We start from the raw sequence: 16,527 nt of genomic DNA, 5'->3' as shown, positions 1-16,527 counted from the left end.
CGTTTAAGAGTCGAACGCCCCGGAATCGTTACTTATACGAAAAAATTTATTTTCGCATAAGCTTCATGCCCTTTATGCTAAAGTTTTTTTTAGTACTTTCAAAAGAGCTATCTATTCTTATTAACCGGCCTGTGTGATTCAGGGGTTTGGGATTCGAACAAAATTCAAACTTTAGCGTAAAGAGCAAGGTATCAACTAGGGGGCAAACTCCCTAATATACGTAATAAAACATACGAATATAGAAATTCGTTACGTAAGTTAATTCTTAAGTTACGTCAGAACAAAATTTCGAGAAAGCCATTTAGCCAAAAAATTAAAAATAATATGCAAATTTTGTTTTAATTATTCATGTACGGTGAGCCAAAATCAAAGCTGCATTAATTCAAAAACGTTCAGAAATTAAATAAAAAAACAAGTTTTTTTTAACTGAAAGTAAGGAGCGACATTAAAACTTAAAACGAAGAGAAATTATTCCTAATATGAAAGGGGCTATCCCCTCCTCAATACCTCGCTCTTTACGCTAAAGTTTGAATCTGTCACACAACTTTATTTTTTAAAACAATAAGAAACTTTAGCGTAAAGAGCGAATTTCTGTAAGAGCGAATTTTCAATCGGAAAACACGTAGAACCATTTTAACTAACGATTTTTAAATAGAGAAAAACTAACAACAAAAGGAGCCTGATTGCAATGCATATTTTTACAATTTTATTAGGGAAACACTGATACATGCTATATGAGAGCCAAATTTTGAGTCGAATAAATAACGGTAGTAATAAATAGTGGCGTCTATTCAAAAAACTAGGAGAGGGGGGGGGGGGTTAAAAATGTATTTTTCAAAATCCAAAGGGAATATTTCTGTTGTTTTGCAATTTTTGAATGAAAGTACCAACAAAAAGCCATTTTTATGAAATACCAAAAAAAGAATTTTTCAACGTCTACAGGAGGGGGGGGGCAACGAAATCTTGAGAGGCAAGGCTCCTCTCCTCCCAAATAATGTCACTAGTAATAAATAAATCGCATACAAAGTGAAAAAAACACAATTAGTTTTTTCCAACCTTATATCGATAGCTTTTACATAAATATCCAGGGTTAAGTATCGGATTTGAAGGGGATGAAGAAGCAAATTTTTTGACAATAAGACAATGTTCTGTCAATAAAATAGAGTTTTACCGCCCTTTTTTTGTTTTTGAATACTTTTTTGTTTTGTTTTTTTGCTTTTTTACTGTGCCATTTCATTTTTGTAAAGAAACACAGCAGTGATACCCCGAAAATTAAGTATTTTCAAGTTTCAAACTATCATGGAATATTTAAATGGATTTTATTTGAGTTTCTTCATACTCTTTGTTTTACGAGGCCTTTTTAATTTTACTTGTGATGATATTATTTCACCTTTGATTTGTGTTACTGTTGTTATTGGGTTGTTGTGTTGTATGTCCACCTGTTATTAATAACTACAACTCAAAAGTTGAGATGCGTCGAATAATAGGAAAACAATATGTTGGTACAGTCAGTATGAATTGTATTATCCCGCAATATGTATTCATGATTATACGTAATGCTTATGTACAAGACAACCCTATCTGATTTGTTCTTCTTTGAATTTATATTGTTTCGGTAAATGTCAAATTATATTGTAATATTTATGGATTGATTCAGTTGGGCAGCATTATCTATTTTATGCGGGGTAAATTCTGCCCATTCATATTTCCTTTTGCTGTTATGGTTGTTGTTTTTACCATAAAGGGGAAAACCAAAGAAGTAGACCTTGAAAACGTAGACCAAAGAAGTAGTCATTGAAGTAAAGGTTTCTCGTCATTGAAGTAATGGAAAAAAATCAACTTTAGCAATGGAAAAAAAAATATAAAGAAACGATCGAAAAGAGTAATAAAAAGAGAAAGAAGTATAATTAATCCATGTAAAAAACAGGAAAACAGAATATATGACCAATGAGCTACTCTTATTGCAACCATGAATCAACATTCTCAAAGTTAAAGAGGAAAAGTTAATACTTTTTAGTCTTTATGACTTCTAAGTTTCTAACGTTACCAATGACTCTTTTAAGCCAAAATCAGCATTTTAAGGCCATATGGGGCTCCCCCGTCACTATGATATTTACGGTGGTTCGAATTTGAAAAGATATTAATCATTAAGTGTCGTTGCAGCATGAATGTCGTAAATCAAAACATGGTGTCTGAATATTGCTACATAGTCACATAATTCCACAAATGGTTACCACTATATTCAGGGTTTCTACGTTTATTTGAATTTGATGATTTTTAATGATACTTATTGTCACTGAAAAACCCTTTCTGACAATTTACCTTTCTTAGATCCTTACCCTTACCTTACTTGGGTAAGGTAATTGAACTTTCTCATTTCAAAAAAAAAAAAAAAAAAAAAATCAAAAATCAAAGGGCGTCCAAAGCCCACCTTCTCGATTTATAATGACGTTTTGTAATCCCCCCCCCCTGACTTCCATTATTTATGTAGGCTACATCACCTTGTTTTGTTCATTTTCTTTTAAAAGCCCTGTCCCCTCTTCAAAGTAAAATTGATTGCCTTTTCGTTCATTTTTGTTCATTGTATATATTATAAAAACTAATAATAACATATAACTAATAATAATTCTTTTATTATTATTATAACTAACTTAATTAATTTAATATATTAAAACACTTTTGTTTTTACACTCTTAGTTAGCTAGGTCATTTCTATGAACAGGATCTCCGGTAAAGAGTTATTATCTACTCCTGGTCGTCGTGGATAAAGAGTCCTTGCGAAGCTAAAATAAATACCTACTGTTTTTTTTTTTTTTTCGTCATTCCTAATTTTTTTTTTTTTAATAAATAGTCATATTGTTTTTCAACAGTGGTTTTTTTTGCCGTAAGGTGGGGCGAACCCCTATAGACTGGGTTTAATGTCAGGATTTAGATGGCCATTGCCTCTATTCCTTACCGCAATTACTAATTCTGTTTGATTTTTTTTTTTTTTTTTTTTTTTTTAGACAAGTAGCTATGCAACGTTGCCAAGAAGAAAACGAACTCAGGCTTCCAAGCGCCAATGAAGATTTATCAAAGCAGTTCAATAGTAATTCTAGTAGCTAATTTTATCTCCGAAGAAGTTGTCTTTCATACTAGGCTTTCTTATGTATATTCTTTCTCTTTTTTTAATTCGGTTGTTTCCATTGCTCGTTTTCTTTTAATTAATTCTATCAAGATTTGAGGACTACTTGAATCCATGAATTTTTTGACGATTTTTCTTTCTTTATAGGTTTTACAGATGGAAAAAAAACTGCTCGTGGCAGATACCGTTTCTTTTGCTTATTTTTTTCTTTTTTTTTTCAGTTCGCATAACCATGACATACGTATTGGCTCTTTTCTCTTTTAATTAATTTAGAGTAAGTTCGCATAGTCAATATATTCCCCTTTTTTGGAGCATACTATGTCTCTCTACTTGTTATTTGTCTGGCGAAGGTTTTACTTTTATTAATATTATTTTAACGTTTTAGACTTTTTAAATCGTACTAAACTTTTTTATTTTTTAGTGAATGATTTGTATATAGTTGATTAGTTGATTTCTAGTCGGTCTAAAATTAGGGTCTAATGCGAGTAACGTCGCCCTTTTGTTCCTTATTCGTCTCTGCCAATATGTTTTGATCTCTTTCTCTAAATATGCATGACCCTCTTTTTTATCAGAATAATTTTATGATTTATAGTTCTTACAGTTGAAAATATTTTTTTAATTTGTCAAAAAATAAAGCCGTATTGCTGGTGTTCGATTTCAAGTTTGTGACTGAAGTCATGGAGTTCAATGGTTTTTTTTTCACAACTCTGTATTTCGAAAATATAACTTTGTAAGTATCAAAATTTTGCTCATAAGTCAGCAGAATTGTAGCTAATTAATTGCTGAATCTACCCATAAAATGACGAGGAGGCAACGCCAAATTCTGACCGAACAGTCTGATATCCTTGGTGCCCCGTAAGTTCAGACGCTCCGGTAAAACTATCTCTCTGAATTTAAACCGGTCACGAAAAAATGATGTAGTTGAATATTACTGTTTATCAGTTTATTTGGGTAAAAAGAAAAGGTTCTGCTGAATTTTCTTCAATCTAATTTTACTTTTCTGTAATCCGTCTGTCAAGTTAAAAACAATGGATATTAGGGGGATGGGGCTGTCGTAAGCTATCCTAGAGAATACGGACTCGTACCTGCCTCCATGACATATCTTGTTTTGATTTGTAACATAGCATGATGAAAACAGTAGATGGAAGAAAATGTTGTGGGAATTGTGTTCCATAATAGCCTGCTAAAATTTATCGAATGTCATTATTATAATATTAATAAAAAGTCCTTGAAGTTTTTTTTAGGTTCTTATTAAAAAGCAAAAACTTCTCAAAATATAATTCGTTTTCAATAAGGTAGAAATAACATCCTAGTTCTTAAATGGTCATTAGGGGACCTAAAAACAAGACATAGTGAATTTTTAAGCCAATATTTTTCCATTTGGGGTGGGAGGAGGGAGTGTTTTGTGCCAATATTGAAAGGGGGTAGGCCTGAACTACCATCGGGAAACTGTGAATACTTAACGATTTTACAGGCTAAAAAACCGCTTTACCACCGTGTCTGAATCTACCATACGAAAGTTTTAACAATAATTCTCTGTGAGAGTTGCTTTAAATTTACAGAATGTTTTATTTTTTTTCATATCTACGAAAGCTGTTCTTTTGGTAAAGTTTTTGAGTTTTGTGTTTTAAAATTAGTGTTGCTGTTGTATCCTTTCACTTCTACTAATGTGCATTATTTAGCTTCGGATTGTTTTATTACTACTTTTACGCATCAAAATTTGTTAGTATATCTTTTAAATAAAACATTTTAGATATTTTTTCTTTTATGCTTGAGCGGAAAGTAAGGGGGGATTATGTGTCAGTATAAATAGCATTTGACAAAATGTCGCTGTTTTCTGTCGTTAAAAATTTTTTGTCTTAGGATGGAGTGTCATTGTATTATTTGTCATTGCTAATCATTCTCAAATCCGAGCTGTCTATTTTCGAGGGTTTTCACATGCTCCGTGATTCACAACACTATGAGTACCGATAAAACATTGCTATTCAGCAATCGTAGCTTGAGCTTTTGGGAGTATTTAGAGTACCACCATACATTATTTAGCTGGAAGAACGCTGCCTGTGCATAAGCAATCTGATGTCTTATCTCCCTTTTACAATTGCCATCTTGCGTTAAAACACTGCCCAGATACCGAAATTCATTTACTTCTTCTACTTCTAAATCCCCAATATGAAGGCCTGTTCCCAAGTTATTAACCACTGAATTAGGTATCGCTTTATTCTTGCTGACATTGTTCTGCAGACCAGTGGGGAAACTTTCTATTAGCTCAACCATAGTTTTATGCATATCTTCTTGAAAGTGCGATAGCATAGCTATATCATCTGCGAAATCACCACCGTGGACCGACCGCTCCTGACGCAGTTTAATTCCTCCACGACAATGATAAGATCTAAAGGCAAGGTCAACGACTGGTGCGAAAAGCTTCAGGGACAAGACACACCCCTGCCTTACACCACTTTCAACAGAGGATCAATCAGTCAAGCTTATCTCTGTTTGCGCTGCGCACAGCTGTTCCTCATAAAGAGATTTTGAATAGTCTCAGGATGGACCGAGACAATAACGACGAATAATACCTGAACTTGCCATTCGTTTACTTCTCTGAGTAATACTCGAACTCAAAACAGTAGGTCACAGCACAACCTGCTAGGATGGAAATTATTCTGCTCTTCCTTAAGCACCTCATTAACTTGCTGCTGTATTCTTTCTTATATAAACTGAAAGAGTATTTTGTTGCCAATGGACGGGAGAGTAACTGTAACACCCCTTTTTCCATTCGCAAGGTACTGTAGCGCCAGTCCATATTTTAGTCGGAAACTGAATAGGGGTTTTCTCACTGTCTTTTTTCCATATTTAAACAGCTGTGGTGACAATAACAGCAAGGGCAATAATGCAGTTGAACGCCAGTGATTTGTTTTGTCAGTATGTATACATTTCTGGTGCCTCCACCACTGGCAGCCTGTTCAACTTATTCAACTACGTTTTGATGTATTGTCCTTTGTCATGCCTAGTAGCTTTCTCAGCTTCCTTGTGCCCTATTTTATGCTGTTATTTTAAATTATCGTGGTACTGTCTATCACAGTTCTGACTAGAAGATTGTTTATCAATGAGAATTTTGAGATCATAAAATGTCACCTTTGGACAGAATAATTTAAGATTAAAGAAAATCAGCCTTGGTGGAGTGAACTTAAACCAACAGATCAAATGATTACACTTTGCAATTACGCTTAAAAACAATGATCCTGTGGTTTATGGTGTTTGAGAAAAAAAAACGAAAAAGACAGTTGTTTAAACTAAGATAATCCTTTTTTCATGTCAGAAAAAAAGGGAAATTTTTCCATAAACAAAATAGAACAATGACGCTTTATCTAATGAAAAAAAGTTGTACTTTTTGTCATAACAGTTGCGCTGATGTCTAAAAAATCAACCAAATAGAAAATAAAATAGGATTAGCAAAAAATTTGCACTAATTTCTCAACTACCCATCCATATGTCCTCCATGTTTTTCATGTGAATGAAGTGTCAGAGCAATCAGTAGCCAAAATTTTTGGAAGGGGGGAGGCAGAAGATCCTACAGACTGGCTGGTCATTTTTACCGACTAATTTGGGTGATATTGCTTTTAAAATCAGTTTTTGCTTTTTTACTGACAGACATTGATCTTATTTCACTTATTTAACGTCATGTATTTCCATTAGTCCATTTAAGTTATAAAAAAAATTGAGTCAGTAAAATAGTGGCACAAAGGAATTCAATAAGTGAAGCTAAGGACGTAATTGTTGCCAAAAGAATCTTGCAAAGAGATTTCAAGGGTAGTTTCTAAAGGTGTTGTTCTTAGTTTAGAGTTAAAACAATGGATCAATTTAAGGGTATTGTGAAGCATCTATACATCTTATTGAGAGAATTTCTCGTGAGTGGACTGATAGATGGAAAATTAAACGTTTGTCTGACATTTTTGCGGTTGAAACTGCAGAAATCCCTATCTTTCAGGAAATTCTGCTGTGGGGTTAGGTTCCCTTCAGGGGCGGATCCAGGATTAGAGGGAGGTGCAAAATAGGTTGATCTGATAAACTTGCGTTAGGAGCAAGTTTAATTAACGCAATCTTGCGTTAGCAAGATTGCACTACTTTAAATTACACTACTTTAGACTACGTTAGGGGGGGGCGCACCCCCTCGCCCCACCCCTGGATCCGCCACCGGTTCCCTTAGTGGAAAAAAAGTCAAATACTTTCTTTCTCACCTGAAATACCAGGATATTCAAAAGTATTCAGATACTACAACAGAATATCACACTTTTAGCTAAAAAAAAAAAAAAACTTCATCTTACGTGCTAGAAAACTCGCTTGGCAGACTGGATCTTCTCCTAAAGCGGTGTTATTTACTTGGACAGCGTGCTAAGTATCTAATTTTGCAGACTCCCGTCAATCTGTTAAATCAGATAACGACACAGACACTTCTTAGATGTAAGTAAAATTATGCAGCATTCAAATTTGTATTTGAAGAAAAACGCAAGGTAAACAAAGCCACAAAAAAATACTTGAGAACATTTACAAAAAAACTGCGTTTTGACTTTAATGCAAGGGTTAATATTGATTGTTGCTAAAATTCCTGAGAAACTTTCATAGAGAATAATACCTAACAAGTCATTACAGAGAAATATTTTCAGAAAACTGCCAATGTAATAGAAGCTAAAAAAAAAATCAAATCGTAATCCAACTTGTGGTGATCTTCGACAAGAAACAAAAGATCAATTATTTTGTATTTTTATTATTAAAAAGAAAATTATGCTGAAGACAATGTTTGTATTTAACAAAGCGTCTATTAAAGGAGTATATACGATTTAGAATAATCCTATTAGATTTCTTCATTGTCTGAACATTTCCAATGTATTCTCTAATTTGGTGATATTAGAAATGAAAGGCGACCTGACGGGGTTTTCGTTCTCAGTGGTGTTCGTGGACACCATCTTAGGGCTAACACTATTTAATGTATGTGTAAATCATTTCCAAATTTTGTCTAAAATCATTTAACTATGTTTACTGATGATTTAAATCTATTGGGCCTTGTTTATCGTATTGATGTTTCTCTTATTTCTCTTGATTTTGACTTGTGATACCTACTTAGAAGCAAGACTTTATCCCCATGTAATGCAAGGTCCTCTATTTGGATCATAAAAACCTTATTGTCTTTACCGTATTCCAACTACAGCTATGACCATATAAGGTTTTGAAAGTGTCAGTTATGAAATAGATCTTAGAGTTAACTGTTGAAGGCAATTTGAAATCCCACAAACACAACAAAGTGCAGACAACTAAAGCTGATAGACCCTTCAGTCATGTTAGGTCTAGCATCATCCCCAGAAAAACAGTGGTATGTCAGAAACATGGTATGCTTACTCTATCACCTCATTATATTACTGACTGTAATATGCTTGATGGTGTCCAAAGAAAAGGTGTTCAAAGAAAAGCCACAACAATACTTATACGTTTAAGAACTCTACCGTATCAAGATCATTCGAAAAGCTTGAACTTCCAACTCTTGAGTATCCGAGAAAACAAGGTAAGGTGATTCTGGTTTGGGAAACCCCGAGTTCTTTTAGCCTTTCACCCCTATTCCCCTTTTTTGATTTTACAGTGACTCGTGGCTCTGAAGAGATTCAGCAGTAAGCAATAACCAGTTCATCACAATTCCTTCTCGATTCGTACTGCATCAATGGGGAATAGCCTTCCTTAAAAAACTGTTTTGTAGCACAAACAAAAAGTATGTGATATAGATGTCTTATTTGCTTTATCTTACAACGTTAAAAAAACGAACATCCGGGTGCATTTAGGGACCCGGATGATACCATAAAATTAGTTAAGTTAGACATCTGCATTACGCACAGTTGGTGTGTGTTCTGTACCTACGGTTGAGAAATTCAAAGTTTAGATTGACATAGACTGATCACTCAGCCAATTTATCTTCTAGTACAAGTGATGCTTATAAGAATTCTACTGGCTCCTGAGAAATTTATGTATTCTCCTAAGTTTTCTAAATTATCTTATGATACTTAAAATGTATTATATTGCCTTCTTCTTAGGAACTCAGGCTAAGGTGAGAATTTGTGAATTTGGTTAGAGGTCCAGTTTCACGAGGATGAGAGATAGACGGAGGTTATCCATCCATGTAAGCTTATACTTTTGTTCTGATTTTTTTTTCAATAAAATATGTTTTTGCACTCATCCGAATCTCATCCATTTCTTATTGAACTTGACACAGAGTTCTAGTTTAACTCTGCCTTGAGAATAAGGACATTTCTTCACAATAATGGTGATTAAACAAAGGTTTACCTCCTATGCTCGTGAAAACAATCTTAATTTCAACAAAAAAGGGGTTTTCATTCCAACACTACTCCAGTCTAAAGGTACAGTTGAGGTACAGCCTCAAGTCTAATGATAGGAGGAAGCAAAAACGGAATTTGTTAAACAAATCCAGATCTAAAACTCAGGCTCACCTAGATGAATGACTTTCTTCCAGCTTTAGTCCTTTTGAAAACAGGCCCAAGAGTAGAGCTGGATGCAAGATTCCCTTTCATGCCAAAAGAATGTTTTTTCCGCAAGGATGGGAAGCAAACATGAATTCTATTGCCGTCATCACCGGATGGGTCCTTGGATTGGTTCTGGTGGCTGACATCTAGTAAATTCATTACAATTTAAAAACTTTTATTAACATGGCATTGATGCTGGTCAAGTTTGTCAGATAGAAAAATTCTGGTAGCAAAGTCTTTGAGATATGTTTTGATGGCCTATTATTTTTTTCATAGAATATTATCCTGATCATGGAAAGAAAAATAAAGCTGAAGTCATTAAATGCACACATCACATGTAAAATATGCTCTGGGTACTTGATAGATGCAACTACAGTAATAGAATGCCTTCATACATGTAAGTTATAGACTAGCTTAGGTTTGCTTTAACAATGAGGTTACACCTACTCCCCCTTCATCACTCACACTCTTAGAGAGATTTGTCTTAAAAAAATATTTTAAGAATCTACTATAGGCTAATGGCAATTCTTACTTAATTATTACTAGCAAAGCTTATTTATTGATTTATAAACTGTTTGAGTCTATGGCATGTACCATTTCATTCCCTATTAGATGTTCTTTCTAAATACAATTTTCACTATTCTGGCAATTGTTCCACCTCCTAATATTACCTTAAATTGCACTTGACAGCAATAGGATGATCCTGTAGGCCTAGTTGCTGGTCAGTGAAGATAGTGTGCTGACTGATCAGATGAGTTCCAAACTAATTGCCAGGGCTTGTTACACAATTCCTTGTCAATGGATGATTTGAATGACTCAGTTCTGGCAGAAGAGACTGTTTCCTGGTCTAACAAGATCCATAGACTCACCATGTTCCCAGATATATCCTGAAATAATTGGGTAAGGCTTATATCAACAGACAGTTTATTTAGCTAAGAAATAAACTTGCCTCCATAGTTAGTATTACAATCCTGAATCCATATTTAACTTTGGTTTGTGTCAGAAATGAACTTGGTAAATTATCAGCAGTTTATAGGCCTATTATTGACTTACAAATAAAGTAAACATACCTCTGGATGCCTTTTTTGTTCTCTTTCCAAATATAACAATCATTTTTGTGAGAAATGAATTTTTCCCCCACCCCTATATATACCAACTCAAGGCTTAAATTTGCACATTAGGGAGGTGAGGGTAAAGTTTATTTCTGATGCAAATGAAGGTAAATTTTTACCAAATCATATTATTGACTTATGAATAAAGTGAATATACCACTCAATGCCTTTTTTATGCTCTTTCCAAATATAATAATCATTTATGCTGGAAATGAATTTCACCCCACCCCTGTAGGGGAGAGAGGGGCGATACCGCACGGGGGCGACTCCGTACGTTTGACCTGTCGTCTAAAGTTTTTGAGCTAATCCTTTCAAAAAATTCCCGCTAGATGCCCTTCATGTAACGCTCATTTGCCGCAAGTTTTAAATTTTGGAGAAAAGAGACAGCCGAGAAAAGAGGTAAGGGAGTTTTTATTTGCTTGCTGGAAATCCTGACACATGTAGTCTTTGTCAAATATTTTCTAAGTTATTGTAGCTCTTGAGCCGTGAGTTAGAAGGATCAGACAAGGTATACCCCTGCTATTTGCACGGTAGTTTTCATCAGTAAATATCAGGCCGTTATCTACGAAAAAAAAATTTCAAAATGGCGTCAACATGGGGTAACTCCGGACACTTTTTGGGGGCAATTCCGGACACTTTTCGTGGTGTCCGGTTTCGCCCTGTACTGACGGAAGTCTTTCATAAGTTGGAAAATGGAACTATGTGTAGCTGGAAGCAGAATATTGGTAAAATTGACTGTATTCCTTTCGTCTTATAGAGAAACTGAAGTGATTTGTTTTGACTATCAAACTTTGTTTTCAACATTTACACTTAGACAAAAGTTACCCCTTGCCTTACAGCCTAGCCTATTTAAACACAACTACTCTATGTAACAATCTTTGTCTTGAATAAAAGTTGTCCAAGATTAAGTCTGCCTATTATTTAGATACTTTGTTCCAACTTTAAGATCCTGTGTTCAAGATTGGACAGCATTTTCTATGATTTGGCTAAGCTTAACCTTTAATTTCTATCCGAAATTAAGGTGTACTTTAGACTGTCTATGCGTTTAAAATAGTCTCGGCATGTCACTGTTTATTGCAAAAATATTCAAGCTAATCTTAATCGAATATTCTTCAATACTTCCTAACTGGTGTACGGTACCAATAAACCTTACCCCCCCCCCCACCCCTCCTTGTTTAAAATACATACTATGAATTGTATACATTCAATGGATTATTGTCTTATATATTATAATGTTTAGTTTTATAATATATGTGATTGGAACTTTTAATTAGACAGTGATAATTCAAAAGGAGTCATGTGAGATTTATATAAGCTTAGATTTACAGTACACCTTCACAGCTATGCAGATCAGTTCAATTCATTTTCACCCATCATATTTAAAAATAATACTTATTATTAAATGATTTACTATTATGTTGAACAATAAACATTTGTTCAATGCCTACTTATATCAGAAAGATAAACAGTAGTGTCTAAGGCTGTATCCAAGGGGGTAGAGGGTTTGAAACCCCCCGAAATGTTTGTCCAACTTGTAGAAACATAACAAAAGTGAACATAAACAAATGATTGATGTGTTTTTTTAAGTTTGTTTGTTTAATGTTTTGTATTATAATGTTAAACTAAACATTACGCTGCCTGCAGGCATCTTTCCATTCTATGCCTCAAAGCATGGCGTGACCTGTGTTAATTTCCATATTGTTCTCATGAGGTTCTGACAATTATAATTTTCTTTTACAGATGGTTCGCACCTACATTCGAAAGGGGAGTGGTCCTCCTGATCCAGAATTAGTCAGGCGTGCTGTTATTCAATTTATACATGGGAAGTTGTCTTTCCGAGCAACCGCAGAAGGATTTTCCCTGAAGAAGAGTACCCTTGCGGATGCCGTGAAACGATACAAGGCAAAAATGCAAATTCTCAAGCAGAGTGGTGCTAGTGGTAGCAATTTTGACAATGACATTGTTCAGGAGAGCACTAAGTTTGTTTTTACTTCCAAACAAGAGAAAGAGCTTGCTGCATACCTCGAAAAATGTTCATTACTTAACCATGGGCTGACTCCCTATGCAACAAGAAAGTTAGCCTACCAATGGGCAATAGCATTGAAGATAAAATTTACATCAAGCTGGAAACTGAATGAGAGAGCAGGAGTGGATTGGCTAAGAGGTTTCATCAAGCGGAACGCCAGTTTGTCCATCAGAAAACCCGAAAATACAAGCCAGGCTCGTGCTGCCGGCTTTAACGCCGTTGTAATTGGTGTCTTCTTTAGAAATCTTCAGGAGTTATATTGCAAGTATCATTTTCCTCCTGGTCGAATTTGGAACTGTGATGAAACAGGAGTACCCACAGTTGTTCAGGCCCCAAAGGTGATTGCTAAAAGGGGAGCAAAACAGGTGGCACAGACTGTGTCAGCAGAAAGAGGGGAAAATATCACAATGCTATGCTTTGTATCTGCAATTGGTCAGCCAATTCCACCAGTGTTTGTTTTTACAAGAGTCAAAGCTCCAGAAAGGATGTATCGAGATGGACCACCAGGATGCATTGCCTTAGCCCATCCCAGTGGATGGATGACTTTGGACAATTTCCTTTGTTCCATGGAACACTTTCTAAAAGAGGTCGAACCCAGCAAAAAAGACCCTGTTTTACTCTTGTTTGACAATCATGAAAGCCATATTTCAGTAGAATTAGTTTTCTTCTGTAAAGATAACGGCATCCACCTCCTAACCTTTCCTCCCCATTGCTCCCATCGTCTCCAACCCCTTGATGTTTCAGTGTATGCACCATTGAAGCAAGCAATCAGGGATTCATTTGACAATTGAATGCAATTAAACCCTGTTCAGAGAATTTCAATGCATGAAATAGCGAAATTGTGCAAGTATCCCTTTCTGGAAAAGCTGAATCCTCAAAACATCACAGCTGGTTTTGAGAAGGCAGGAATTTGGCCTTTAAATCCAAATGTGTTCACAGAAGTCGATTTTCTGCCAGCTGAGGTGACAAACCGCCCAGATCCAGCTGAACAGAATGCCCCAGAAACTTCCAATATGGATGATCCTCACCCTGGTTTATTTTGTGATTCATCTCCTGCCATGATGGGTCAACAGCAGTCAAAATTGCCTACGGCAGTATCTCCTGAAAGCATCAGACCATATCCAGAGGCAAAACTGCACGTGTGGCTGCGCAAAAAACATAAAAAAAGCAAAAGTAGAATTCTGAGAGAAACACCAGAAAAAAAGAGCACTAGAAGCAGAGACTGAGCTAAGGCTTGCTAAGAAAAAGAAAAAGTTGCTGAAAAAGTCAAAGGTTTCACTCATTGCTGACAAAACTAGAGACAGCATTTCAGACATAGATATAGAGCTCAATGACGAGTCAGATGACGAGTCTTTACAATGTGGAAGTATCAGTGAGTTTGAGACACATGAAGAATTATCTTGTGGAAATTTTGTGCTTGTGAGGTTTATGGTTGGAAAGAAGCAAAACTCTGCTGTTTACTATGTTGGTGAAATTGAAGAAATAAGTGGCAGGGTAGCAAAAATTAACTACCTGCACAAGTCTGGTAGGAAGTTCATCTTCCCTGAATGTCGAGATTGTGCAGAAACTGACTTTCAAGACATTATTATGAAGCTTCCCGCACTGGTATCAGTAGGAGGAACTGGGCGAACAGCCAAAGCTCTTGTATTTGGCTGTGATTCGGCCTAATTTCCTATAAAATAAATTTAATGTTACATTTAACTTGTATATTATCTGAATTAAATGTTAATAATATCTGAATCAATAATTACAAGCATTAATTATTGAATGTACGGAAATGCCCCACGTGTGTCCAAAGTCACCCCCTGGTTGGGGTGACTTTGGACAATTGAAGAGGTCAAACATTTTTGGGTCTCTCCCAGAAACAAATTAATGGATTTCATTGAAAAAAATCACCAAGAAAAGTGAATAATTGAGTTATATATTCATGTAAAATGTAAGTTAGAAATTTACCTTGTAGGGGTCAAAATCCTCACAATGTACGGTTTCACCCCTCTCTCCCCTATGCCAATTCAGGGTATATAATTGCACATTGGGGGGGGGGGTAAAGTTTAATTTTACCTCCCATTTACATCAGAAATAAAATCCCCCCCCCTAATGTGCAAATATATACCCTGAATTGGTATAGGGGTGGGGGTAAAATTCATTTCTGACAAAAACAATTATTATATTTGGAAAGAGCATAAAAAAGGCATAGAGTGGTATATTCACTTTATTTGTAAGTCAATAATATGAACTGCTGAAAACTTACCATGAACTTTACCCCCACCCCTATATATACCAATTCAGGGCATATTTCAATTCAGGGTATATATTTGTACATTAGGGAGGTAGGGGTAAATTTTATTTCTGATGCAAATGAATGTTAAATTTTGATTTGGGATACAATTCTGACTATAAAAGTAAGTTTGAACTTTACCATCACCACCCTCCCTAATGTGTAAATATATACCCTGCATTGGTATATACAGGGGTGGGGATAAAGCTCATTTCCAATGCAAATGCATGTTAAATGTAGATTCAGGGTGCAATTCTGACTATAGAGGTATGTTTATTTCTTAGCTATCTGAATAGTCTGTTAATGTAAACCTTGCCCAAATAATGTGTTTCTCCAGTATTTTTTATCTTTTGCTACATTTTATTTTGCAGGTATCTAAATTGTTGACTTATCAAAAGCACTAGGATTGTTTTATTAGGCCTAAAAAGAATGAACTAGTTGTTGGAAGGTGTAAAAAGAATGAACTTGTAGGCAACTAGTTAGAAAAAGAAAGTTTTGCTGGGGCAACATTTATTGCCAGCTAGTTGGCAAATTTTAGTGTTGCTGGGGAGAAGTTATTAGTCAACTAGTTGGAAAAATTAAGTTTTGCTGGGGAGAAGTTATTAGTCAACTATTTGGCAAAGGAAAGTTTACTGGGGCAACATTTATTGTCAACTAGTTGGCAAAAATAGATTTCTCCTATATGGATGGGCCAAATTTTCTAACTAGATGACTAAAATGTTCTTAATTATAAGGAGAATTGATAGTACCATTCTATATAACCTTATAAAGTAATTTTTTCCAATAGTCAAAGGGCAGAGTCCCCACCAATTCAGGGTATATATTTGCACATTAGGAAGGTGGGGGTAAAGTTCATTTCTGATGCAGATGAATTTTAAATTTGATTCAGGATACAATTCTCACTATAGAGGTAAATTTGAACTTTACCCCCCTCCCCCTAATGTGCAAATATATATCCTGAATTTGTATATATAGGATGGGGCTTTAGTTCATTGCTAATGCATGTTAAATTTGGATTCAGGATGTAAATCTGGCTATAGAGGTAAGTGTATTTCTTAGCTACCTGAATAGTCTGTTAATATAAAGCTTCCCCAAATATTGTATTTCTCCAGTATTTTTATCTTTTGCTATATTATATTTCTTGGTACATTGTATTACACGGTATCTATATTGCTGACTCATCAAAAGCACTTGGACTGTGTCATTAGGCCTAAAAAGAATGAAGATAAGTTGGATAGATATTGTATCTATCCAATTTTGTGTTGTTTTACTGTTGTAAGTATTTTGTTACTGCTGAAGTAACACAATAATATTATTATTGGAAAATTTGTAGTTATAACTTAGCTTGGATGTAAGTGAATACATCACTTGATGCCACTTTTATGCTCTTTTGTGATTCTATAATTGCTTCTATGGGAAATTATATTTTCAGCCTTAAAAGGGCTTAAAATAGCCCACAGTGGCCA

General features: G+C 35.1%; 2 protein-coding genes across 3 annotated transcripts in view; both read left to right on the top strand.

Moving 5' to 3' along the window:
• ReepA (Receptor expression enhancing protein A) overlaps positions 1 to 4,876 on the top strand; it is a 129,001-nt gene extending 124,125 nt beyond the window's left edge. For both annotated transcript variants that reach the window (XM_089088522.1, XM_089088521.1), the window contains one exon: positions 3,006 to 4,876. In XM_089088522.1, the coding sequence (XP_088944648.1) occupies positions 3,006 to 3,065 (60 nt within the window). In that variant the 3' untranslated portion in view covers positions 3,066 to 4,876. The remainder of the gene's footprint in view (positions 1 to 3,005) is intronic.
• A 5,009-nt stretch (positions 4,877 to 9,885) lies between these two features.
• Positions 9,886 to 16,527, top strand: part of l(3)73Ah (polycomb group ring finger 3-like lethal (3) 73Ah) — a 34,126-nt gene continuing 27,484 nt past the window's right edge. Inside the window, exon 1 of the mRNA XM_089087653.1 lies at positions 9,886 to 10,042. Coding sequence (XP_088943779.1) covers positions 9,937 to 10,042 — 106 coding nt within the window. The 5' untranslated portion in view covers positions 9,886 to 9,936. The remainder of the gene's footprint in view (positions 10,043 to 16,527) is intronic.

This window comes from Artemia sp. Qi Xiang Cuo, chromosome 4 (genome assembly GCF_049724085.1).
Source record: "Artemia sp. Qi Xiang Cuo chromosome 4, ASM4972408v1, whole genome shotgun sequence".
Taxonomy (NCBI): Eukaryota; Metazoa; Arthropoda; class Branchiopoda; order Anostraca; family Artemiidae; genus Artemia; species Artemia sp. Qi Xiang Cuo.
This window is presented reverse-complemented; position numbering and strand designations above follow the sequence as displayed.